This window comes from Maniola hyperantus, chromosome 9 (genome assembly GCF_902806685.2).
Source record: "Maniola hyperantus chromosome 9, iAphHyp1.2, whole genome shotgun sequence".
Classification (NCBI taxonomy): Eukaryota; Metazoa; Arthropoda; class Insecta; order Lepidoptera; family Nymphalidae; genus Maniola; species Maniola hyperantus.
This window is the reverse complement of record NC_048544.1, coordinates 1,304,580-1,331,705: the sequence shown is the minus strand read 5'-3', so window position 1 is coordinate 1,331,705 and position 27,126 is coordinate 1,304,580. Positions and strand designations below refer to the sequence as shown.

The 27,126-nt window shown below is 37.6% G+C and overlaps 3 protein-coding genes across 6 annotated transcripts; 2 read left to right on the top strand and 1 right to left on the bottom strand.

Moving 5' to 3' along the window:
- The first annotated feature begins 121 nt into the window (after nt 1-121).
- On the top strand, nt 122-6,806 carry LOC117985627 (uncharacterized protein C1orf198 homolog). Its single transcript, XM_034972396.2, has 3 exons — nt 122-466; nt 758-1,358; nt 4,341-6,806. Exons 1-3 carry the CDS (start codon nt 335-337, stop codon nt 4,472-4,474), a joined length of 867 nt encoding a protein of 288 aa, XP_034828287.1. The 5' UTR covers nt 122-334; the 3' UTR covers nt 4,475-6,806.
- Nucleotides 6,807-7,409: 603 nt separating this feature from the next.
- Nucleotides 7,410-13,502, bottom strand: LOC117985628 (protein dj-1beta-like). Of its 4 annotated transcripts, XM_034972398.2 has the most exons (7): nt 13,350-13,469; nt 12,491-12,542; nt 11,874-11,982; nt 10,452-10,571; nt 9,517-9,631; nt 8,549-8,691; nt 7,410-7,652 (listed from the first exon to the last, which is right to left on the bottom strand). In XM_034972398.2, exons 2-7 carry the CDS (start codon nt 12,538-12,540, stop codon nt 7,548-7,550), a joined length of 642 nt encoding a protein of 213 aa, XP_034828289.1. In that variant the 5' UTR covers nt 12,541-12,542; nt 13,350-13,469; the 3' UTR covers nt 7,410-7,547. The 4 variants fall into 4 exon arrangements, with proteins under 4 accessions (XP_034828289.1, XP_034828290.1, XP_034828291.1 ...); XM_034972399.2 differs by lacking the exon at nt 12,491-12,542 and having other exon boundaries at nt 13,350-13,502; XM_034972400.2 differs by lacking the exon at nt 12,491-12,542 and having other exon boundaries at nt 13,346-13,482.
- A 272-nt stretch (nt 13,503-13,774) lies between these two features.
- On the top strand, nt 13,775-26,005 carry LOC117985385 (uncharacterized). Its single transcript, XM_034972082.2, has 3 exons — nt 13,775-14,114; nt 15,236-16,160; nt 22,695-26,005. The coding sequence occupies exons 1-3, from the start codon at nt 14,046-14,048 to the stop codon at nt 24,029-24,031; spliced, it is 2,331 nt and encodes a 776-aa protein (XP_034827973.1). The 5' UTR covers nt 13,775-14,045; the 3' UTR covers nt 24,032-26,005.
- The last annotated feature ends 1,121 nt before the right edge of the window (nt 26,006-27,126 follow it).

Sequence of the window (27,126 nt, the reverse complement as noted above, 5' to 3'; positions counted from 1 at the left end):
GCATTTAGCTGTCATTCGACCGCAATCGATGATGAGATGAGTGATGACATGACAGAGATTAAAACGTAGTGATTATATTCTCTTTGACAGAGATGACAGATGTCAGTGTGTACTGTTGAGGTTTAGGTAGTTTAGATTATTTTAATGCATGTGCAGGGTGCAACTTTTTTCCTGCATTTCTCAATTTGCAATTTGTAATCGCAAGTCTTGATAAATGCGAAACAGTACCCACTCTTGCGATAGTTACGTGCATAGATAATATACTAATACGTGAGTACATAATGTAACAACGATTGAATTTTTTTTTATAAAACTCTAAAATTACCACGCTATCATGGCGTTGAGCGCTATAGCGGAAGAGTATTTTCGGTCAATGAATCCAATAGCTTCCAAAATTCACGAAGATATCACGGAGGCTAAAAATTCATACGAAAATATTTGGGATACACTCACGGATAAGGAAAAGGTAAACTCAGTTTTTGTTTTATGTTTGAAATTAAAATACCAGCTGTACCTAGCTTTGGTTTGTATTTAAACTTTATCTATTTGTCCAATCTGTTTCAATAATTAATCAGTTAACATATTTTTACTTTGTATTAAGAAATTAGCAGGAAATAGAATTGAACGAAATGATTTTACTAAATAGGTACCTAATGTAATTTACTAATTGCAATATATGCACATTTTTCCTGTACATTTTTTATCAACATTTACTGACTAGCATTAATTATTACAAAATTTATTTTGTTTGTTACAGTCGGAAATAATAAATGAATCGATAATCAAACCCGAAATTGTGTTAAAATATGCCCTGCTGGACTCGCTAGACTTTGATATAAATGATCCGCCTGTTCGCAAAGACAATTTGATGTCTTTCTTTGGTCGCGAACATGGTTTGAGAATCATACAGGACGAGAATACGTCTTACAGAGATGAACATTCTGCTCCCTTCTTATATCAGACAAAGAGTCAACTTAATTTATGTATATTAAGTGAGCATAGAGTGTCCAAGGACGTTAAATGTACGTCACCACCACCTATTATGACCGAACTGGCATTATCACACTCAAAAGTTGTGAACGAACTAAAAAACGCATTGAAATCTCATGAATTAAAAAGTACGCACAAGGAAAAAGATAATCATGAGAGAGATATGATCTCTCCGACAGGCTTTATAAGTAAATTCATGGGTAACTTCAAGTGTAAAGATGAGGAACGGGAGAGTTTGGTGCCCATACTACCACAGACTCAGATTGTGGCTTCATCGGAGAACTTCTTTAGAACGAATTTCAAAAGTCCACACAATGAAAGCAAGTTTGATAAGGATTATAGGAGCAGCGTAGCTAAATCTCATAGTGGTGAGTTTAACTTTTCCTAAAATAGCCCTAATCACTACCCCTATTATAAATGTGGGAGCTGTGTTTGTTTGTTGGTTTGTCATTCAATCACGTCGCAACGAATCGACGTGATTTTTTGAAAGGGTATAGTTTAAGACCTGGAATCAATCAAAGAGTTCTCGCAGGATTTTTAAAAACCTCAATCCACACGTACGAAGTCGCAGGCATCAGCTAGTCTCTACATAGTATGAAACAGTCGCTTCCTGCTGTCTGTCTCCCTGTATGTTTTAGATCTTGTACTACAAAACAGATTTTATTGTAGTTTTGATCAATAGATAGAGTGATTCAAGAGAAAGGTTTATGTGTATAGTTTAATATTGTTTTGTGTTAGTTTGTTGATATATTAGGGTTCCGTTCTCCAAAAGGAAAAACTGAATCCTTATAGGATCACTTTGTTGTCTGTCAAGAAAACCTATAGGATACCTACTTCCCGTTGACCTAGAATCAAGAAATTTGGTAGGTAGGTAGGTCTTATAGCACAAGTAAAGGAATAAATCCGAAGACTGAATTTGTGGTTACATCACAGAAATAAAATTAAAATGTGTTCATGAACAAATATTAGTATTTTCAATTTTCAAAGTAAGATAACTATACCAAGTAGGGTATCATATGAAAGGGCTTTACTTATGCATTCTAAAACAGATTTTTATTTATTTTTAGGCATAATAGTTTTTGATTTATCGTGTCGATAAAATACGATTGTAGTACGGAACCCTCAGTGCGCGAGTCTGACTCGCACTTGGCCGGTTTTTTTGTATGAGAACATTCCTAAGATCTAAACTCATAAAGTGACTAAAGAACAATGTCACTGATTAAACAATGATAGGACGCGATGACCCACACTAATTAAATAACGGATCTTGTGGGTACAGTTACGAGATGCACCGTTTAGTTAGTTTCCATTGTATTATAAAACTAGCCTCCGCCTGCGGCTTTGCCCGACGTAAACATAAATCCTCTTCATTTCCTATCCCGTGAGAATTTCTAACAATTCGGTCTTATTCTTTGTCTGACGTTATGAAGGGAACCTTTGGACACAAATTCAGCCGATCCAAAACCGATGTAATTTGGTAAAGAGTTAGTTTACATAGGCTAAATTTTATCCCGGAAAAGCAAAGTTCCCATGGGATTCATAAAGACTCATGAGTTTAACGATATTATATTATATGAAACTAGAGAATGCCCGCGATTTAGGTGTTTAAAAATCCCGTGGGAACTCTTTGATTTTCCGGGATAAAAAGTAGCCTAGTAGCTTTAGTTTTAAGTTTGCGTAATAATTATCACCACTATATCTTAGAAATCCAACATCTGACCATCAAAAAGAGTTATTTATTACCTATTTTGAATAAATCATTTGACTTTGACTTTGACCTATGTCCTTCCGCGGGATGCAAGCTATCGTTGTACCAAATTTCGTCAAAATTGGTTGAACGGATGGGCCGTGAAAGACTAGCAGACAGACAGACACTTTCGCATCAGTACCCTTATTATAAATGCGAAAGTGTGTTTGTTTGTTGGTTTGTACTTCAATCACGTTGTAACGGTGCAACGGATTGCAACCTAGAGAGTGACATAGGTTACTTTTTATCCCGGAAAATCAAAGAGTTCCCACGGGATTTTTAAAAAACCTAATTCCACGCGGACGAAGTAGCGGGCATCAGCTAGTTTATAATATTATAGTATGGAAGTATGCATTAAGCACGCTTAATCAATGTTTATCTAACAATGGAATGCACTGTGTGCGTTACAAGACGCATGTAGTTAAACAACGCTAGGACACGCTATGACTAACGCTTATTGAATAATAATTGCTCATCATTCTAACAATTAGAATAGAACGCGATTGGAATACTAGCAATTTGTTATGCTGCCGCTACATAAAGGTTAACACAGTTAAAGGAAACCCATAACCCCTTATCGGTTTCTACACGGCATCGTACTGGAACGCTTATTCGCTTGGCGGCACGGCTTTGCCGGTAGGGTAGTAACTAGCCACGGCAGAAATTTGGAAATTTTAAAATTCCTAATCCCTACCAGGAATCGAACCAGACCAGAGACAGTTTTACGCTTTACACATTACCAAATCGCTCCAGCCGGGAATTGAATCATGGACCTCCCGTTTATAAGACGATGTGACGGCGCCCCTGCACCAGGGAGATCGTACATTAAAAAAACGTATTAGCCAAGCCATGTTAATGATAACATTAACATGGCTAATCCCTTTTTGCTTTTCATGCATGGGATGGCTTTTCCCTTCAACTAAGCGAAAACTGTGATAGTGATGCCTAGTGGTTAGGACGTCCGCATTCTAATCGGAGGTCGGGGGTTCGATCCCGGGCACGCACCTCTAACTTTTCGGAGTTATGTGCGTTTTAAGTAATTAAATATCACTTACTTTAAGGGTGAAGGAAAACATTGTGAGGAAACTTGCATGCCTGAGAGTTCTAAATAATTTTCTCAAAGGTGTGTGAATCTGTGTCTACCAATCCGCACATGGCCAGCGTGGTAGACTATGGCAAAAACCCTTCTCACTGTGAAAGGAGACCCGTGCTCTGTAGTGAGCGTGCTATGGGTTGCGAAAGCGAAAACTTGTGCTACGAGTGGGTACGACAACGGATGAGGTTTGAACCCCCAACCTTTCGGATTTCAGTCTGCCCCGTAACTGTTGAGCTATTGAGGTTCATTGTTTCAAATATAGTGTTGTATAGAAGCAGGCGTTACTTTGCGGAAGTCCATGATATACAGTGAACCAAAAGCTTGCTATAATCCGCTGAAACTGATCTGGCTGGCTGCTTCTTCTTGCATGTTTAGCAGTGGGAGGGCGGGCGGTGCATTTCGCATGCTGCATGTTGCACCATACAGATTCGACCTGTTTCAGCGGATTATAGAAAATTAAGCTTTTGGTTCACTGTATATCAAATATAGTGTTTTATTTTGTTTCAGATCTTTCCGAAGAGAATCGTGGTCTGCTATCTTCAAGCCAAGCCTCATCAGGAACAGATTTCCAATCCACGGAAACCCTGACAGACAACACTAACCTACCAAAGACGGGATACGATTTCTTAGATAATTGGTAAAATTCCAAACTGAATCTCATAGTTCTTAACTAAACTCATATTTTATTGTTATAATTAAAAGCCGAATATTAATAATTTATTAATATCAGGCTTATTTAGTAGAGCACGATTTAAAGTTGAAGTAAAGTGATTGTATCGATTTCGAGAATCGATTTTCAAATAGAATAGAATGTAGAAAGTTTTTAGGGTTCCGCAACTCAAAAGGAAAAATGTCTGTTTGTTAAGAAACGACGGTGGCGGCATGGCGGTCATTTTGAAATTTTTATAATTTGTTGTTATAGGGGAAATAGAAATACCCATTCTGTGAAAATTTCAGCTCTTTGCCTATAACGGTTCTCGAGATACAAACGCCAAGAGCAAGTACCGAACGAACGCCCTCCCGCGATTCGGCCCATATAACCGAAAGGTTGGTGGGGCCATGGGAGGTAGAGGGTTGTCCCAGGTTCTCGAGATTCAGCCCACTGGCAAACAGACATCAGAGGCTTAGTAATAGGGTCCCGTTGGCACCCTTCTGGCGTGGAACCCTAAAAAGGCGTGACAGTAAACTTTTTACTTCTCTATGGCTCTTTGTACTGCGGTTTTGTAGTCCGCAATAATTCTGCCAATGTCAATTCAGTTGGCTCTTGAATTCCTTTCATGAGAGACCTTTCTTTCAATCCTAAAGTAGGCTGTACACTCGCCCGCGAATCGCGGCCAAAGTCCGCAGCCGCGATTCACGCGTGAAATATATGCCCTGTACACTCGTAACGTTCACGTTCTCGTTCGTAATAACGTTCGCGCCTTTGATAGAAATGGACGTTGAAGTTGCTGCTGCCGTGACTCTGTGCGCTCTAGCGTGTTACAATTATACGCATATTAAAAATACTTATTCTCATCCAAGCATCATGCACCTTACTTTTATTCTTATGGTCTTTGTGTTTTGACTGCCAAATCACGGGTTCTGCTTGATAACATTCAAGGAGTGCTATTCCACGAAACACTCATGAGTCACGTCCGCTCGTCACTACGTGTCGTATGCTACTGCGAAAACAGTGCGAGTGTAGATGCGCTCGCAACGTTCGCGTTCACGCAGTGTGAACCAAGCGCGAATCCTTTGTCGCGGGACAAAATACCGACATCGACCGGGGAACACCGCGAAGCGCGATCGGGAAGCCGCGAAGCCATCTACACTCGCGTTTCACGGCATTCGCGGGCTTTCGCGCCGTGAGTGTACAGCGCGCTTTACGAGAAGAAAAAATATTTTTCGGTGCTGACTCAAGTATCCCTCATTAAATTTAATAGTAAGTATTTTAAGCCAATTCGAGTGAAAATGCGTTTTAGAGAAAAGAGACCATTTACGCTTTGCTTGTCTAGAGAAGTGTATAATGGGGCAGACTCTCTTGTACAATCTCTAAACTTAACTTAATTAACAGGTCTAAATCTAGTGCTATCCTTTTCCGCAAGCAACATTATGAAAGGGATATAGCAATAGATTTAGACGTGCCATTTTAGTTTAGTTTAGAGATTGTGTACAACGGAATTAGCCACATTGTTCTCCATAATTATTGATAACACAAAATACTCGATTACTAGGTTAAAAAGTATGTTTTCATCATACAGACCATCCTTACTGGATGTAATCATTGTATTAATTATTTATTGGCGTCTCGCATGAACTGACAATTAATATTGTAACTTTACTCAAGTAAGCGAAAAGCATTGTGATTTTAGTTGATTCGAATAATTTGTACTCCTTAATTTGTTAGCCACTCTGTAGTTTAGGAAAATAAGTAGGTAGGTACGTATGTAATTATAAATACATATCAAAAATTGTGTAACCGGCAGGAATCGAACCTGCATCTTCTGGGTTCGCGCCCGATGCCTTGACCACTCGCCCACGGTCTCGCTTACTGCCAGTGACGAAATTGGTGATATGTATGTGAACTCAGTACTACACTTAGTACAGCAATTTTTGATATGTATTTAAAATTATTTAGTAATTTCCTTGAAGTGTAGGTAAAACACTAAAAAATTATAAAAATATAGGTACGTATGTGATGTCAAGCTGTGGTAGCCTAGTGGTTCGGATGTCCCCCTTCCAATCGGAGGTCGGGGGTTCGATCCCGAGCACGCACCTCTAACTTTTCGGAGTTATGTGCGTTTTAACACGAAATATTTTGCAAGAATGCAAGTTAAAAGTTGTTCATAATTTATAACAAAAATTTGCATGCTCTCAAGTAAAAATGCATTTATTTTTATTTAATTAAAATATTCTCAGTCATTATTATTATTTAAAATGTGCTATTACATAATATTGTTTTTGTATTGTAACTTTGTAATAAAAATTAATTACACATGAGATTTTCATTTAATGTTATATATTCCACATCAATAAAGTTGTTAATGTGTTTGCAACTTTTTCACAGCTAAACCACGCCCCCGTAACACTGTGACTCAACGGGAATTTTTTGGATTTGTTGTCCCGTTGAGTAACACTGTGATGTGACTCGATGGGAATTTTTGAAATTGTTTTCCCGTTGAGTCACACCCAAGTTTGGGAACTAAAAAAGGAAATGCCCAGTCGAAAAAGTAGTTTTGGCCAAGGTACGTCCACCTATGAAATAATTTGTAGGCATTAAAGACTGAAATCATAGGTATAACAAGTATATATAGGTAACTAAACGATACCCGCGACTTCGTCCGCGTGGATTTAGGTTTTGAAAATCCTGTGGAAACTCTTAAATATTCCGGAATAAAAAGTAGCCTATGTCCTTCCTCGGGATGCAAAGTATCTCTGTACCAAATTTCGTTAAAATCGGTTGAACGGTTAAGTCGTGAAAAGCTAGCAGACAGACAGACACTTTCGCATTTATAATATTAGTATGGATAGAGCTCTGGCGAATTTTTGTAAAGCATATTGTATAAACATATTCAAGTTGCTATAAAGCAAACAGAGTTTTATTGAATTAAATCTTTATTGTGATTAAATCAAATATCACAACAATATTATGCAAGTAATTAACAAGCCAATTTATCACTTTTCACTTATACATATACTATAAGATTGCTGTATCGTTTTTGACATGGTTCCGGGTTAGTAGCCTGAGATAATCATTCCTTTCTCGACCTGGTCAGCCTTCTCCTTGCCAGTCAGCATCTCAATCAGCTTCAAGCCAAACCAGTAAGCTGTTCCGGGGCCCTGGAAGGTAAAATTCAGTTTTAAAATACAGCAGCAGCTTTAACTCTAATAGGACTTCGAATGGGTACAAAAGCTTAAGACCAATTTTTTTTACTTCATTGTTTTTTAGGGTTCCGTAGTAAACAAGGAACCCTTATAGTTTCGCCATGTCCGTCCGTCTGTCTGTCCGTCCGTCCTCGATTAATCTCAGAGACTTAGTGCTAGAAATCTGTTATTTGGCATGGGTATAAATATTAATCACGCCAACAAAGTGGTGCTATAAAATTTTGATAAATATTTTTTTTAGGGTAGTTCCCCTTACCCCTACGTGTAAAGTGGGGATTAATTATTTTTTCTCGCCTACCCCATAGTGTGGGGTATCGTCGAATAGGTCTTTTAAAATTACCATGGGTGTGGGAACATCATTTTTCGATTTCTAGATCTGTTTGTAAAATATGATGTTTTAAAGTGCTAATTTTTATTACAGTCAAGTGTGTCCGTGACGTACAGACGTACAGAAGTAGGAACGTGAAAAAATTCACAGCAGTAGTATATATAATCAATTTTAAAGGAAAACTAATATGGCTAAGTAGGGTTCACAGGTTAAGGAGTTATATCTGTTTTTCGAGGATTGTGACTACGGAACCCTACATTTACACACACCACCATTAAATGTAAAATTAAATTTAAAAGCATAGTTCTTTGAGCGGCGTTGAACCTTAAGCGGCATAGTGGGCGAAAGTTGGCGAATCCAAGAAACAAGGCTCGACTTATCAACCAATGGCGTGCGCCCGCGCCGACTGATCAACCAATCGCGTGCGTGCACCCGCCAATCGGGTCTATGTTCAAGTTGTTTGCCGAGCACTGTACTTGATCAGGTTAAGGGGTAAAATCGTCACAACTCTGGCAACACTCACTCGGCTAGTAACAATGTTGCCATCCACAACCACTCGTTCTCCCTCGACGTAGGTGTAGTCTGACGTAATCTTCTCCTTGGTAGAGGGGTAGGACGTCACACGCTTGCCTTTACCCACGCCGTGTGCCACGAACGCAGTTGGGGCTGGAAAAATATGGAAGTGAAGCTGATCAACCACTGACCTATTAATACACACTGGACCTGCGATTGCCGACCTGTTTTTGAAGCAACTTGATTTCATCCATTTTGGCGCTGATAGCAGCATTGAACGTCATGCGAGCGTACTCGAAACTATATATTAGTGAGGAGACATCTACCAACTTAAGTGTCAGTATGAAGACCCTTTGAGACAAAGAGTCAATTTTAATTCCTGGTACGCTCAGTGGGGCGCTTCGAATCAATACAAAAATAACTCATTAACCAACTTCAAAAAATAGAGGAGGTTTTCAATTCGTCGGAATCTTTTTTTTTTGCACATCTCTTTCAGTGTACTTGTATATTATGTCCGTTTCAGCCTTATCAACGGACATTTGACAACTTGCAAAAATGAAATTAATTGATGCAATGAAAAATTAATGAACGAGTCGTGTAATTTCTTGGGCTGATATGGGTAGTGATGCGGAAGAAGCTTCACTTCTGTCAGGTGTCTCTAAACGAGTGACTAGTTTTTTCATGTCTTGTATTACTTAGTTATTATTGTCATAATCTGTTTGTCTCTGATCTTCTAAATATATAAAAGGAAACGGTGACTGACTGACTGATCTATCAACGCACAGCTCAAACTACTGGACGGATATGGCTGAAATTTGGCATGCAGATAGCTGTTATGACGTAGGCATCCGCTAAGAAAGGATTTTTGAAAATTCCACCCCTAAGGGGGTGAAATAGGGGTTTAAAATTTGTGTAGTCCACGTGGACGAAGTCGCGGGCATAAGCTAGTAAATAAAATCAAACGAAATGCCACCTTACCAGCGCATATGGCAGCCACAATCTTGCCAGTTTTCTCGTGATCTTTGAGAAGAGTTCCCACCACATCAGACTTAGAGAGACGGTCCGAACCTTCTAGACCTCCTGGCAGTATTACCTGCAATACACATTGATTTCATTAAAGATTCACGATTCATTTACTTATATGGAGAAGCGTGTATCTAATGATGAGTGAATGAACGAATGATATATTTATTCAATAAGATGCAGGTACAATAGGTTGAAACAATGTCTGATGAGCCTAATACATTTTGACGACCTCCGTGGCGCAGTCGTGAGCGCTGTGTCTTATTAGTGGGAGGTCCCGGGTTCGATTCCTGGCAGGGGTTTGGAATTTTATAATTTCTAAATTTCTGGTCTGGTCTGGTGGGCGGCTTCGGCCGTGGCTAGTTACCACCCTACCGGCCAAGCCGTGCCGCCAAGCGATTTAGCGTTCCGGTACGATGCCATGTAGAAACCAAAAGGGTACGGGTTTAATAAAAACTGCCATACCCCTTCCAGGTTAGCCCGCTATCATCTTAGACTGCATCATCACTTACCATCAGTTGAGATTGCAGTCAAAGGCTAACTTGTATCTGAATTAAATTAAAAAAAAAAACCTTTGTGATAGACAGGTGGTACAATCACCTGTCTTCGTTTTTGCTAGCGTTCTACTTACACCATGTATTTTCGATTTCATGGGCGGTCGTTGGTCTTTAAATCTAAACGCATATATAAAAGGAAAGGTTGACTGACTGACTGACTGATCTATCAACGCACAGCTCAAACTACTGGACTGATCGGGCAGAAATTTGGCATGCATTTAGCTATTATGACGTAGACGTCCGCTAAAAGAGGATTTTTGAAAATTCAACTCAAATTTGTGTCGTCCACGCGGACCAAGTCGCGAGCATAAGCTAGTGAAACATAACACTCACCGCATCATATTGTGATTTCTCGGCCAAGGCATCAGACAGTGACCGGTCAGGCACCAGGGTCACTTGTCTTGAGCACAGCACTGGCTCAGATCCATCCAGACCAGCTAAAGTCACTGTCACCTGAAATTTTTTTATCTGTTGCATTACAAACTAAAAATTTGAACAAAATATTTGTTGTGTTTTAGGCAGTTTTTTTTTAAATTTTTACAAGTATACCCCAGCTGAGTGCAGCAGTGTTAGCCTAGAGTTTCTTGTGCAGCAGTGTTAGCCTAGTGGTTAGGACGTCCGCCTTCTAATCGGAGGTCGGGGGTTCGATCCCGGGCACGCCGCACCTCTAACTTTTCGGAATCATGTGCGTTTTAATTAATTAAATATCACTTGCTTTAACGGTGAAGGAAAACATCGTGAGGAAACCTGCATGCCTGAGAGTTCTCCATAATGTTCTCAAAGGTGTGTGAAGTCTACCAATTCGCACATGGCCAGCGTGGTAGACTATGGCCAAAACCCTTCTCACTCTGAGAGGAGACCCGCGCTTTGTAGTGAGCCGGTGATGGGTTGATCATGATGATGATGATGAGTTTCTTGTGGGCTCTTCTCAGACCTGGGCGCGTTTGGAACCCTCGTAGCTTTAGTTTCAAGTTCGCGTAAAAATTATCACCACTATATCATCTTACAAATCCAACAACTTCCAATCGGAAGTTTTGACGAACTCCCTGGCGCAGTGGTTAAATGCTGTGGTCTTATCAGTGGGAGATTCCGGGATAGATTCCCGGCAGGGGAAATTTGAATTTTTTTTATTTCTTAATTTCCTCTGGTCTGGACTGGTGGGAGCCGTAGGAGACTTCGGCCGTGGCTAGTTACCACCCACCCTCTCGGCAAAGCTGTGCCGACAAGTGATTTGGCGTTCCGATACGATGCCACAAAAACTGCCACACCCCTTCCAGGTTATCCCGTTTCTATCTTAGACTGCATCATCACCAGGTGAGATTGCAGTCAAGGGCTAACTTTTATCTGAAAAGCTGGTATCAGTACCCACATTAAAATTAAAAAGAGCAACCGCCGAGTTTCTTGCTGGTTTTTCTTGGTAAGGAACCGCATTCCGAACCAGTGGTAAATTAAATTAGAACTACCTGACTATTCATAAGCACTTGTAAAAAGTTTACATGAATAAAAAACATATTCTATTCTTTTCTATTCTATTATAAATTCGAAAGTGTGTTTGTTTGTTGGTTTGCCCTTCAATTACACTGCAACGGAGCAACCGATTGACGTGATTTTTTGCATGGGTATAGTTAAAGACCTGGAGAGTGACATAGGCTAGTTCCTAGAGTTCCCACGGGATTTTTGAAAACCTAAATCCACGCGTATGAAGTCGCGGGCATCAGCTAAGCTAGTAATAATATAAGAAGCAGTTAGTCTTACCCCAGCCCTCCTCAGCATGTCCACCGTGATGACAGTCTCCATCTCTTCAGCACCGTGCGCCAGGATCACGAGCGCCGACTTAGACATTGTTGCAGAGGTGGATAGACACCTACAATTAGATCATTTTATTTAAAGTAGGTACAGTAGAATCTCCTTTATCCAGCACTTCCAGAAAACAAATAACAGAAAAGAAGATTTCAGTGTACATAGGTAGAAAAAACAACACTTCCTTTTTGAAAGTTGGTTAAAAAGTAGCCTATGTTACTCCTTTAATCCTCTACTTGTCTGTGAAAGTCCCGTCAAAATAGGTTCAGCCGTTTCGAGGATTAGCCCGTTAAGACAGACAGAAAAAAATTTAAAAACTTAACTGATTCATTTATGGTACAGTTTTAATAACTATATGAGCTTAATTTGTGGTAGTTATTTTGAAATTACAGACCTATACTAAGTATGTATATGTATGTATAAGTATGAATATAGATTAGACAAAGTGAAAATGTTACATCATACTTTGAAGAACTTAGGTTTTAGTCAGCGTTAAGTTTGTGCTTTATAAGAGTGGTAGGTAAGTATTGTTAATATACAAACAAACTATTGTCACAGCCAAAAATAGTGACCTGCAAATAAGTTGAGCAAAGAGCAGCGTAGAGGGAGAAAATTGGCGCATCGCTGGAAAGAAGGGGTGGCTATCAATTAACCATATATGCTACTTCCGCAAGGTGAAAATAACCTCGCTCTTCTTGAATCTGCTAGAGTACCAGACAACGATGGTTGCTGCTAGCTGTACATGAGACTGTAGTATACTGTGAGATGACTACTCAGGCTGAGATCTATAGAGCGCACTTTGACTTTGCTCAGACTTAAGACTGAGTTAAAACGAGACAGATTTACGTGAGAGATATAGCTCTGTCTCGTTTTAACTCTGTCTTAAGTCTAAGCTAAGTCAGAGTGTGCTCTATAGATCTCACTATAAGTAATTACTGAGTAAAATAACAAAAGTTTCCCTACCCCTGTCTGTTTTGCTGTCTGACACTGACTGTATGAAGTTTACATCTTTAGCCTGTGCTATTGTGCTACAACACTGCTACAAACTACAACACAAAGCGATCAGAGTAATTTTCGCCAACCTTGACATGTTCAAGCTTCATAAACTTCAAAATTTATAAAACGATAACCCATCATGAACCGGCCGGCAAGAAACATATTAATCTCAGAACAAATACCTTATAATAATATTTTAAACAATCGGCTTTTATCAGGTATGTATTCATTCAAAATAAACCACTATCTATCTCCTTGCAATCTTTTAAATTGGACAGTAATTATTCATCGGTGGTAATTACTAAATAATCAAAGATCGCATAAATCTATTTATTACGAAAATATTATTTAAGGTTACCGAGATAACTAAAGTTATATTTAGAAATAAGTAGTCTATTATGTACAATGATTCTTAGATAGTAAGTACTTACGTACTTTGTTTGTAGATTCCAGGAATTTATGTGGGTAATTTTTAGAGGAGAGTGTTAAGAACACGGAATTGAAGTTTTTCGTGAAAATATTTTTGTTTACACACCACAAGAAAACATCTATGGGAAAAACAAGGAAGGAAGATGATAATAAACGTCAAAAAGTCAAGACTTGAGGTCATGCCACGATGAAAATAATGCATTCAGATTTTACGTTTCGATACTTGGATGTATTATTATATTTCTATGGGTTCACCTTTAAGATAAGAGTTAAGACACACAAAGTTAAAAAGGTGCGTGAGCAGTAGTTTTTTACGAATTATATAGTATTAATTTAATATTTAATTTTTATGATTTGATCAGATAATTTTAATCACATATTTTTACAAATAAATCATAGATAAATAGCGACAGATGTTCGTTGACGGAATTTCTACTTTGTCTCTGACCAGCTTCCTTTCTTTCTCGATAACGTCAAGCGAGTAAAAAATATTCTTTTTTGTTTTATTAGTTTTACGAATAAACTTGACCTTTATCCGTGAAACATGTAATTTCGTAACCCCGCTAACATTTGGTTTTTTCCAACAACTTTATGTGATTGTTTTATGTTATTACCAAGTGTAAATAATATTGTTAGGTTAGGAACTAAACGTTTTAAAATATAAGTTTTACGATTAAATAATTCAAAAATTACGCAATAAATATGGATTTCGTGAAGCGAGAAGAAAGCAATATACTGGATGAGGAGAACTACAAAATTTACATGGAAAACGTGAGTCCAAACAACTTGTTTTTTATAATAAAGGCCTTTACTTTTTCGTATAATAGCTTAATTTAAAACTTATTGTGCTTTTTTTCAAATCACTCTTCCTAATAGTAATTAATTATATATTAATTTTCATAGTGATTTACAATAAGACCTTATCATTTCTGATCAAGAGTATGACCTCCTCCTATGATGTAACTTTGTTATTAGAAGATTAGGTAGCATGTTAAGTAGAAGTTTCAGAGTGGCGGAGCGGAGGTCAGATTCTTATCACTAAGTGTAAAAACTGTCAAATATGGATTTTATAATAATAAACCCTGCTACTGAGAAAATGGAAGGATTAGGTTGATTAATAGAATTTAATTTGTGAACTCTAAACAATAAGTGTTATTTTGTTACTATTTAAAATTAACATTAAACTATTTCAGTAAAATAAATAAGTGCTTAAGCACCATTAAAATCAGGATTCATTATTCATAAAATAAAATTGAATTGAATCCATTATTCATATTCAAGCTAAGAAATAAAACTTCTGTATTTCAAAGTTCATCAGTTGGTATTAGATTTGATTTCAGACCTTCTAGTTTTATAGGAGTAGCTTTACTAGCTTCTACAATTTCAGTCAAAAATATTAACATAAGACAAAAGTCAGAGACATAAAACTGTCTTGTTTTAACTCTAAGTAAAGTTTGAGCAAAGTCACAACATTTAGATTTTAGCCAAGTTTAATCTTGAAAAAACATTATATAAAGCTTCCCATGACTTTGTCCACTTGGATATTTATTGGTTTTTAAAAGTCCCTCGAGGGGAATTCTTTGATAAACTTGCACATTTAGAGCTAGCGTTCACCACGTTGCGGCGAGTTACTGTGCGTTATAAAATCCGTAAATTTGAATTTAAATCTATCAAAATGCGGTGCGGAATTAATTCCGCAGTGCGCGTGATTCTATGTAATTCACAGATTTTGCCAGGAAAAAACGTATGGAAACTTACCGTGGTGCGCGCTAGCTCTTATAATAATATTGCTTACTAAGATTTCTTTTTTAAATTTTGTTTTTGTTAAAACTGGACTTTTACCAACATGACAATTTGATTATTATTTTTTGATACATGATTATTTTTTGCAGCTACAAAAGTCGCATCAAATCGACCCAACAGACTACCAACACACAATATCAATGGAGCAACTCCACCAAGCAGTCGTCCAATCTTCCTTAAACTCCAGCACCATCATGCACAACTTCCAACTGCCCATATCACCTCGACAAATGTCCACACTCATGCTGAAGACCAACCATCTGACCCGCTCCTTAAATTTTAATGAACTACCCACCCATTTACCAAAAAACTTAGCAATGGATATGGAAATACTCGGACTGCCCAATGATCTATCGCAGAATTTAAGGCACGAAGACTTATTAACTCAAAACCTGTCTAGAAACGTAGATAATATAATGCTAGCGCGTACCTTGAATAACGATTTAGAACTACAGAATAGTTTAGCTCACATACAGAATTTGCAGGAACAAGAACTAAGTAGAAACTTAAGCACAGAAATGACCCATAATTTAAATAGGATAAACAATTTATCCCATAATATTAATCGTGAAATATCCCATGACTTGGGCAACGAAATTGATCTGACACATCTAAGTCGACAGAATTTAGAGCAAGATATTATTATGAACCAGGAAGAGTCACGGAGGAGTCCGTTGTGTCAAAATGTTGATAGTAATTTATTGGAACAGCATATAACACAAAGGTTGGAGCAGCATATGGCTTTAAAGTTGGATCAGGCTGTGGAAAGAATTGACCAGAATCAGAGGTTTGATCAAACATTGGCTCACAGGTTGGACCAGTCGTTGGCTCAAAGGTTGGATCCATTGTCACCAAGGTTGTTGAATGGGAGTGTACTGCATGATCAGAGAGTGCTGGAACAACATGAACATTTGTTTCCGTTGCCGATGCATATAAAGTCGGAGCAAGAGGATGATGGTTATTTCTATGACAATATCAATCAAGGAATGAGCAGTAGCAATACAGGAATTAATGGTGAGATTTTTGAGTTTTTAATTTCATAAAATACTACATTGTCTGAGTGCATTTAGATTTTAAGATCTCATGGGAACTTTTTTCTAGATAAAAGTAGCCTATATAACTCTCTAGGTCTTTAATTATATCCATGCAAAAAGTTACATCAATCCATAGCACGGTGATTGAAGGACACCAACAAAGAAACACCCTTTCACATTTATAATATTATAGTACTTATGCTAGAAACTTAAAATGAAATAGGTGTCAGATTTACAAAAGAGATATAATATGGGATACAATCAAGTTAAAGTACCTTGGCACTCTTATAGACATTACTGACTACATGACTATCTGGACTACACAAAGGAGAATGACAGATCCTGGCCCACCAATTTACACACGATATAAATTAATGATAATTATCCTAGTGTTAAATAACCACTTAAAAATTAAAAATTGTGATTTTGAACTTGCAGATGTTTTCATTAGTTTCCATTTAGTTTCACAAGATTATAGGTAAATTGCATATAATCAATAATATAATTGAATCATTGTGACTTAAACTTAGATTTAATGAAAAACCGCAAGTTCTAGAGGTGTTAAATCCTATGTTTAGTTATCAGTGATGAAACAGCAACAAAATGCTCCATAAAGCATACGTGTAAATGACTTTTATATAATACTAGCTTATGCTCGCGACTTCGTCCGCGTGGACTACAAAATTTCAAATCCCTATTTCACCCCCTTAGGAGTTGAATTTTCAATAATCCTTTCTTAGCGGATGCCTACGTCATAATAGCTATCTGCATGCCAAATTTCAGCCCGATCCGTCCAGTAGTTTGAGCTGTGCGTTGATAGATCAGTCAGTCAGTCAGTCAGTCAGTCAGTCAGTCAGTCAGTCAGTCAGTCAGTCAGTCAGTCAGTCAGTCAGTCACCTTTTCCTTTTATATATATAGAAAATGGGTCACAGTTCTATAGAAATTCTGTCATTGTCCTTTGAAACTCCTATTACACCCCATCTGAATTTAAAAAAATGTTTTCAAAAGTTAGGAAGTGTGGTATCCACACTTGGTCAGCGTGTTGGACTACACCCTTCTCATTTTTGAGAGGAGACAGTGCTGAGTAGTGTGTCGGCGATGTGTTGTGATGATAATGATAATGATAAGAGCCTCAATAGCTCAACGGTTAAGGCGCGGACTGAAATTCGAAAGGTAGGCAGTTCAAACCCCACCCGTTGCACTATTGTTGTACCTACTCCTAGCACAAGCTTTACGCTTAGTTGGAGGGGAAACGGGAATATTATTCATGATTACCATGGCTAATATTCTTTAAAAAAAAACACACGCAACTTAGCACAGAGGTACTCGAAGATCTACGTGACCTTGTACCTAAAGGTCACATCTCATGCCTAAGATCATAATATTTTGAGCATCAATTTCTATGGCGGAGTGAAAACATGACCTTTACTGAATACAGGATAATTAAACCAGTGATATTAGAAACTTGTTCACATCTGACCTTTCAGACTTGGCGCTAAATATTCATGATGTTTTTAGGGTTGTCACTCATATTTTGAAGTAGAACTTTTTTAGTTTTTTATGACTTGAGAGATTGTATGAAATGAGAGTAACTGGGATCTGTTATTATAGAATGGAAGTAACGTTCATAAATTATATCCGATGAAAATGGCCGCCAAACAAACCCGTTTTGAGGCCGCAATCTTTTATCGAGGTGGTAACCAAGTAGTTACGTAGATTAAAAGCTCTATTTTTCAATTTAAGAAAAGTTAAAAACTTTTGTGATTTATTTTTTAAAAATGATTGAAAACGCGAGCGCGTTTATTTTTTTCCAACCGCCCGTGGTTTCAACCACGTGTCTTTATTGTTACAAATCTATACTAATATTTTAAATGCGAAAGTATGTCTGTCTGTCTGTCTGCTAGCTTCTCACGGCCGTTTTCAAACCCGGCCGGGAAGGGGCCGGTTTCAGTTTAACAGATTTAGATGAAATTTTGTACAGAGTGAGAGTTAGCTTACATTCCGGGGAAGGAGTTATGCTATTTTTATTTTATGCTATATCCCGGAAAATTGAAGATTTCCCACAGGATTTTTAAAAACCTAAATCCACGCGGACGAAGTCGCGGGCATCAGCTAGTGTACTATAAAACATAAATTGACAACCCTAGCTCCTATTGACACTATGTATAAAAGTTAAAAAAAAAATCACGTTTGATAGCAATTAATTACCATTGGCTCCATTATAATTACACTTTGGTGACCATTTATGGCACGAAGGTGCGGATGCTCGTCTATTTGTGCTGAATGTTCCGGGTTCGACGTCCGATTATGTATATTTTTCAATGTGAAGGTTACTTTTCGGTTGTAAACGAATTTTTGCTATTTGCCACAAGGATAGATTTATAGTCGAATAACAATTGCATATAGTCTGTTTGTTTTAACTGGGACAGTGTGGCTAATTCCGTTGTACACAAATTCTAAACTAAACTAAAAGTACACTATTGTTAACCCTTTCATAATGTTGCTTGCGGAATAGGATAGCACTAGATTTAGACCCGTTTAGAGATAGTTTAGAGATTGTGTACAAAAGAATCGGCCTAAGTATGTGGAAATCCAAAACCATAGGAGATACAGGGAAACTGTCTTTAGAACCTTTAGGTCTTTTCCTAAGACCATCTCTTATAGTTTTGGATTTCCCCATACTGTCCCAGTTACAAAAAACACACTGACGCCGATTCTCTAGTCTCTCTCTAAACTGAATTTAAAGTATCTGCATCTTTTTCTTTTTAATATTGCTAAAAAAGGACGGAACATGAATTTTACATTTAAAGACTCTAAATTTTAGTGCACGCTACAAATTTAAACAGCAGGCTCGCGACTGTGCGCTAAAATCACGGGTTTTAACATCTAAGAATTAAATTTAAAACTGTTAAACTGTTTTTTACTTTTCATATTACATTAGTAAGAAGAGGATGCGAATACTCTAAAATTAGGTTGTGCTCAGAATCAGTACCACTGTATATATAAATCCTGCCCGATGATAGCAAAGTGGTGAAGACGTCTGCCTCTTATTCGGGGGGTATGGAGGTCGATCCCGAGCATCTCTAACTTTTAGGAGTTGTGTGCGTTTCAAGCAATGAAATTATACCTCTTGCTTTAGCAGTGAAGGAAAACATCGTGAGTAAACCTGCATGCCTCAGAGTTCTCCATAATGTTCTCAAAGGTGTGTGAAGACTACCAATCCACAATAATTGGTCAGCGTGGTGGATTATGGCCTAAGGTCTAACCCCTTCCCATTCTGAGATAATACCCATGCTCACAGTGGCGTGCACAGGAGTTCAAGCCAGGGTATGCATTTAGGTATGAACTTATTTTACGGCAGGTTATAATGAAAAATAAGCATTGTTTTATTACAATGAGGGTAAGCAGTGCGTTTATGCCTCTATGAGCTGCACGCCACTGCATGCTCAATAGTGGGCCAGTTGGTTGATGATGATGATGACATGACATACATACAAACTGAAATTAAAAAAAAATTAAGAGAATGTGTTTTGATAGTGGTGTGACCTTGTTGACGCAAGATCTCAAGAAGTAAATTATTATAGCTAGTCTGGATCCAGCTTTTTGTTTTCGACGAGCGACTAAAAGCCAAAAGAGTCCAAAAAAAACCGGCCAAGTGCGAGTCAGGCTCGCGCAACGAGGGTCCGTTCTACAGTCGTATTTTTTCGACATTTTGCACGATAATTCAAAAACTGTGATGCATAAAAATAAATAAAAATCTGATTTAGAATGCACAGGTGAAGACCTTTCATAAGATACCCCACTTGATATATGTATCTTACTTCGAAAATTGAAAATACTAATAATTAGTATTTTCAATTTTCGAAGTAAGATTATTATTATTAGTTCATGACAACAATTTAATTTTTTTGCGTAATGTAACCACAAATTCACGGTTTTCAGATTTTTTCCCGAATGTCTGCTATAAGACCTACCTACCTGCCAAATTTCATGATTCTAGGTCAACGGGAAGTACCCTGTAGGTTTCTTGACAGACAGACAACAAAGTGATCCTATAAGGGTTCCGTTTTTCCTTTGGAAGTACGGAACCCTAAAAACCGGCCAAGTGCGAGTCAGGTTCGCACACCGAGGATTTCGTACTATAGTCCTAATGTTAGCTAACGTATTTAATAGGCTAGTTGACACTTTTTTTAAGTTGGTCTTAAATGGTTAATATTTGTCCTATTAGATCAAAAAAATTAACACTATATTTTTTTGCGCCCTAAAAACCGTAAAACTTTAATTTAAAAATATATTTTTCTTAGACAGGTGAAAACACTGTCGGCCATGTTTGGCCCATAGATTATCTGTGCTCTGACGTCATGCATTTGTAAACAACAGCATAACCTCCCAAAGTTTAATAAACATGACTTCTATACTAGTTTACATGAAAAATATAGTAATTATCGTTATTGTATCATCCGAGAATGTAAAAAACGCATCGATAAAGACCACAGGAAAGTTGTGGATTAGAGTGCCCAGTGAAATAAATATACGTAACACGCGAAGACTTGCTTAAAGGGATCCTATATGACAAAGACTTCAACCCAAATTTATTTTTGCAAAGATCAGTTTGTTGTAAGTCTTACTTAATAACTTATTCAATTTATAAAGAGAAAACGATATTTTTTTACGTTTACTATGAGTTTTTAGAAATATATAAAAACTAGCTTATGCTCGTGACTTCGCCCGCGTGGACTTCATAAATTTCAAACCCCCATTTAACCCACTCAGGGGTGGAATTTCAAAAAATCCTTTCCTAGTGGATACCTTCTCTTTACCTACAAAGAACACACCCACCAAATTTCATGTATCTAGGACCAGCTGTTTAGATGTTTAGGCTGTGCGTTGATATATAAGTTAGTCAGGACTTTAAATTTTATATATATCGATACTACGTTAGTCCCCGCGTGACATAGGGATGACATTTCTTTGTTTACATATTTAATGACGTCACATCATGGCTGACAGCGTTTTCTGCGTTTCAAATAAAAATAAAAACTGTATTTTTTTAAATTGGTTTTATATATCCATCCTGCGTTTTTAAAAATTGTTATTGATATATTTCGTTGTCTTAAGCAAAATACTATAATAAATAATCATTTATTGGACGAAATTAGATATGAGTCAAGTAGCCTATTGAAACTAGTCGAGCTAACATCGACGAAACACGTGAATAAAGCCGGTTTGTCATACTTGTGTAATGGAAATCACTCACGATAGTTTAAACGCTAAAATATTTAAAACACGTCCACACGGATGAACTTACGGGCATCATCTACTTGATAGCTTGCAGCCTGGAGACGGACCTATAGACAAAACTTTTTATCCCGGAAAATCAAAGAGTTCCCACTGAATTTTTAAACCCTAAATCCACGCGGACAAAGTCCTGGATATCATCTAGTTAACTATAAGTATATTTGCACCCTCACCACCTGGGTGTCTGGTGCACTTCGACCGTCCGCTGCGCCAGATCCTTCTTTCCACGCACATGCAAACTGTGGAACCAACTCCCATCGGCGGTGTTCCCACTAGATAACATGGGGTTATTCAAGGGGCGGACCAACAAATTCCTAAAAGGCCGGCAACGCATCGGCGGTTCCTCTGGTGCTGCAAATGTTCATGGGCGGCGGTAATCACTTAACATGGTGGCCCGACTGCTCGTTTGCTCGCTATATCTATTAAAAAAAAATCGTGAATGTTTGACATATAGAATGTACTATGCCTTTTAAATATACAGGCAAAACTACTTTCATAACAAGCTTCTAGTATGTTTATGTTGTTTTATTGTTGGCTGAACTTTAAGATGGGTGGCGACTATAGGTATCTCCCCATAGGCTGCTTTATACTTTCGAAAAACTTTATGTAAAGTTTAGCAGATTATGTCTGGGCTCGAATCGATGGTGAAGCGCTGATAATTTTACTCTGGCAAATGACAAAATTCTAATTGGTCAACTATACACATCTCCGCTCCGCTTCGCTTCAGTGGACAGGCACCCTAAAACTGCCCTTACTTTGTTTTCCTATTAAGACATCTATAATATAAAAATGAATCACTAAATGTGTTGGTCATCGCAAATCTCGAGAACAGCTGAACCGATTTCGCTAATTCTTTTTTTATAATATTTATTTATTTATTTATTTATTGACACTTTATTGCACACAACACAAAGTAAACATTGAAAAAACACAATACAGGATCTTATTCTAATAGATGTAGCATGCAAAGGCGGCCTTATCGCTAAAGCGATCTCTTCCAGGCAACCGGCGAAACGAAAGGAACGACGAAAGGAATCACGAAAGCACGGGTTGGTGCGGCAGCCGAAAATGGCCCTAGTAATATTCCTTGAAGTACGAGGATGGTTCTTACGGAGAGAAAAATTTAAAAAAATTGAATTGACTGTTAGGCGGTACGAAGTTCGCCGGAGCAGCTAGTCTCTAATATAATTTTCTTTTTTTCTTTTTTCTTTTTCAGGTGAAATCCCACCACACCCAGACCACTCCACCCCACAGCCGAATACCAACATACACCAGGACTCGTTATATACACATCCAGTATATAATAACCACAATATATCAGTACCAGCCCTCAACCCTATAGACTTATACTCACGCCCCCAAAACTACGTACAGAATTACGTAACGGAAAACCCCCAAAATCTAGTCGTTCACAGACAATACGACAACTCCAGCCCTTACACGGAAGATTTGAAAAAATTACGTCCAGATTCCGTAAAAAAAGATATCAAAACCGCGCAGCCCAAAGAGAACCTGAAACCTACGGATCAGAATAAAATGTACTATGAATACGCTAACGATTATGTCCTCGTTGGAAAGAACGAAAGTGATTCCAACAGTAAATTGAATGAAGAACTCGCTATGAGTATAAAAGGGGAGTATATATGCTACAAATGCAATGAAGTGTTCCCTTCTAAAAGAGTGCTTAAACAACACGCGAAACTGTGCGAGAATACAGATGGTACGGACGCAGAGAAGCAAGGGAAATTCAGTTGCAGCCAGTGTCCTTATCGATGTCAGTCTCCAGCGATACTGAAAATACATGAACGCACTCATACCGGCGAAAAACCGTATGCATGCACCTTCTGTGAATATAAATCAGGCCAAAAGAACAACGTAGCAAAACACATACTAGTACACATGAAGGCTAAACCATTCGGTTGCCAGTACTGTGACTATCGATGTGCACAGAAAAATAATCTCGTAGTTCACGAACGCACCCATACCGGTGATAAACCGTTCGCATGCCCGTACTGTGATTACCGAACTGTGCAAAAACCCAATTTAGTCAAACACATGTATTTGCACACGGATCAGAAACCGTTTAGCTGCGATCTGTGCAATTATAGATGCGTGCAAAAAGCTAACTTAACCAAACATAAGCAAAGGCATATGAATGAAAAAGATGGGGACAAGATCGATATTAAAACCCAAGTTAAACCATACAAGCCTAGACAGAAATCCGTCAAATGTCCCCTCTGTCCGTACAGATGCGTTCAGAAATCCAGTCTAGAAAAACATATGCAATATAAACATATTGATACTGAGTGTCAGGATAATTTAGACTGTGGCCTCAATTTGATGAAAAGTGTTTGTGATAGCAAAACTGTTATAACTGATCATCACAGTGAAGCAACTCATGATCATCATAGTGAGGCAACTCATGATCATCACAGTGATGATCACGGCTTGAACCTGATGAAAAATGGTCATTTGACTAACAATGAACACGTGTCAGTTTTTCGTAAGTGTGGAAAAGATTCTAGAAGTGAAAATAGTGCTGGAACATTTTAGATCTAAGTTTCTTTGAATTGCATGAGTTTTTTTTTTTTTTTTTGTATATAATGTGAATCTAGTGATGATTTTGACGTAAATATAAGTTTTTATAGGAAATCGTGTAGTCCGAAACTATTAATTGTATTTTTTAATGAAATGGTGCAACAGTTCCCTACATTAATTATGTTACTTGTAAATATTATTTTTAATGCATAAATCATTATTTTTTTACCATCTGCGACGTAAAAAGAGGGGTGTTATGAGTCTGGCAATCTGGCTTTCAAACGACTGGATCTGATTTCATGGTTCTTTTTGAATTTTTTATTCCAAAGTAAAGCTCTACTGGGATATTTCTTAGCAATTTTAAAGTCTTGTATAAACACAGAATTCTAAGGTAATAGAAATTAAATCTGGGAACTTGTAGAAACTTATAGAAAATTGTACAAAAACAATTGGGTATTTGGCTACATCAAAAATAAATCATTTCTCAATGATTATTAAATAGAGGGTCTTCCAAAATATGTAAAATCCGCATCCTTTGTTGGTTTTAAGTGTAATAACCATTTTAAACTATCGATTAAACTAAAAAAAGCACGTCAAATGATTGTGACGTCACACACCGGTATTTCATAGAATCTCGCATACTAAGCGCGCGTTTTGACGTTTGATAAAAAGTTACTGATTTGACTAGGTGTCAAATACCGTATTCAAAAGAACAATCTATAGCATGCAAAGCAACCTAAATTAAATTGTAACTCTATACAATTAAGTCTACATTTACAATAACAACATTCTAATTTATGTGCGTGTAACATAATTAATGGATGGTCCCATATAAAGACAATTTAAAACTACTAAAATGTGGGTAGTTTTAAATCTTCCTATTAGTAGGCTAAGATGCGTTTACGCATGTAGATTGTAGATACTTTAATTTTTTTAAAAATAGAAATAGCGAGCCGATGTGCAGGCGGGTCACCTGGTGTTAAGTGATTACCGCCGCCCATGAACATTTGCAGCACCAGAGGAACTGCCGATGTGTTGCCGGCCTTTTAGGAATTTGTTGGTCCGCCCCTTGAATAACCCCATGTTGTAATCTAGTGGGAACACCGCCGATGGGAGTTGGTTCCACAGTTTGCACGTGCGTGGAAAGAAGGATCTGGCGCAGCGGACGGTCGAAGTGCACCAGACATCCAGGTGGTGAGGGTGAAATTGCTTACGTGGCGTGCGGTGCGTTTATAGAAAAAGGAGGGTGGAATGAGGTCAAAAAGCTCTTCAGAGCACTCCCCATTATAAATTGCCATCTCGACCAGTCGCGTATAGACAGTAATGTGGTGTCAGTGGTGGTTATTTTGTTATGTTTCAAAAGAATAAAACAGCATTTTCGATGAAAGTTCTCAGTCGGCTTGATTTCTTCCGACATCTTGAACAATTATTGTCATATTTCAACAATATTAAACTATACGTATAAATCCTCCTCTATCTATTGATGAAAACCGCATTAAAATCGGTTGCGTAGTTTAAAAGATCTAAGTGTACAGAGAGACAGACGGCAGGAAGCGACTTTGTTTTACACAGTGCGACAAGGCTTCTCTTGGCACTTGAATGACATTGACAGGGGGGCGCTGTTGGAGAACAAAGGCTTAGAATATTCAAACCAAAACAAGGGGGGACACTTGACGGCAACATTAGTTCCGATTTTCGCCACGCGCCAAGATAGCCTTGTCGCGCTGTAGACTAGTAGAAGGTGCTGTAGAGAACTACAATAGAGTCCCATTACGCATTTAGCTGTTAAGGATGCCTTTAGGCTGTGATGGACTTTCCATAATATTATAATAGTAATAAATAAATGTGTTACCAGAGATTTGATTGTACCTAATGTAGGTTTTACATCACGTTTTAGACTTTAAGTGTAAGTTTTTCTAGTGATATTTTTTAATGTTAATCATTTTTGTATGTTCTTTTTTTGTAATTAAATGCCGCTTACCAAAGTGACTGTATTTTTTATTTCGAAAATAACGACACCAAACACTGCTTTATTTACTTTGGTTTTCGTCTATTTTCTTCATTATACCAATTATAACCGTATGTTAAAGTAAATAAAGCTGAGTTTAGGTTGTGGAAACATAATGGGCCTCAGCTGTACCTATACTCCACTATTCAGTGTTTGCGCCTCAAGCGGAAGAGGGCGGTAATACTAAATACCAGCTAAATACACAAATATTGTAGTATATAAAATGTCTTTGTATTTAACTGAAAAAAGTGTAGGCCTTCAAGTTCAAGGTGAAAGTTCTTATGAAAATGAATTATAAAAAAAAATCATACATAGTTTTTAGCGGCATGTATTTAATTTTAACTTTTACTAAGTACTTCATCTATTCGTCAATAGATGGCGCTTATGAAATTGTACTGCTACCACCCAATAGATGGCAATGTATGTAATAAGTGGCAGTGGTAGGCTATGCATCCGACTATTGTGAAAGTTTACTTGAATAAAAAAGATTTATTATTATTATTAATGTATTGTTTTATTTCAAAAATTCACAGTTACCTACATGGTAGCTGTGGTTATGGCTTTTACGTACATTGTTTATAATACGTTTGCTTGCAATACTTGTTTTAAAAAAAAAATATTAAAAAAATAAACAGTTTTAAACACGTTTTTACCATGTTATAAACAAAAATATACTGTTTTTAAACATTTGTTTAAAACAATGCCAACCCTGCATACCTACAGCCAACGATCCAGTTAACTATAATATGAACGCGAAACGCAGAACTCGAGAGTTCAGATGGAGATCCCATCCCACACCTAATGTTGGATCTATTTATTATATAATAATATTGTTTTATTTTGAACCGTTTGAACAAACTACCGATGTAATTTTATTCAGGTAATAATTCAGTGAATGTATTAAACATTTCAAACAAAACAAAAACAAACCGTCCATCCGTCGCAAACAGAAACGATTGTTATTACAATTTACAGTGTTCAGGCAAATTGGAGGCTCCCTGATTGACGTGGCCCGAGGCGCGGTCACGGACAGCTTCCTACTTTAACCAAGGCATCCGATTCCGTTGTCTTCCTCTAAACTAAATTTAGAGTATCTGCATCC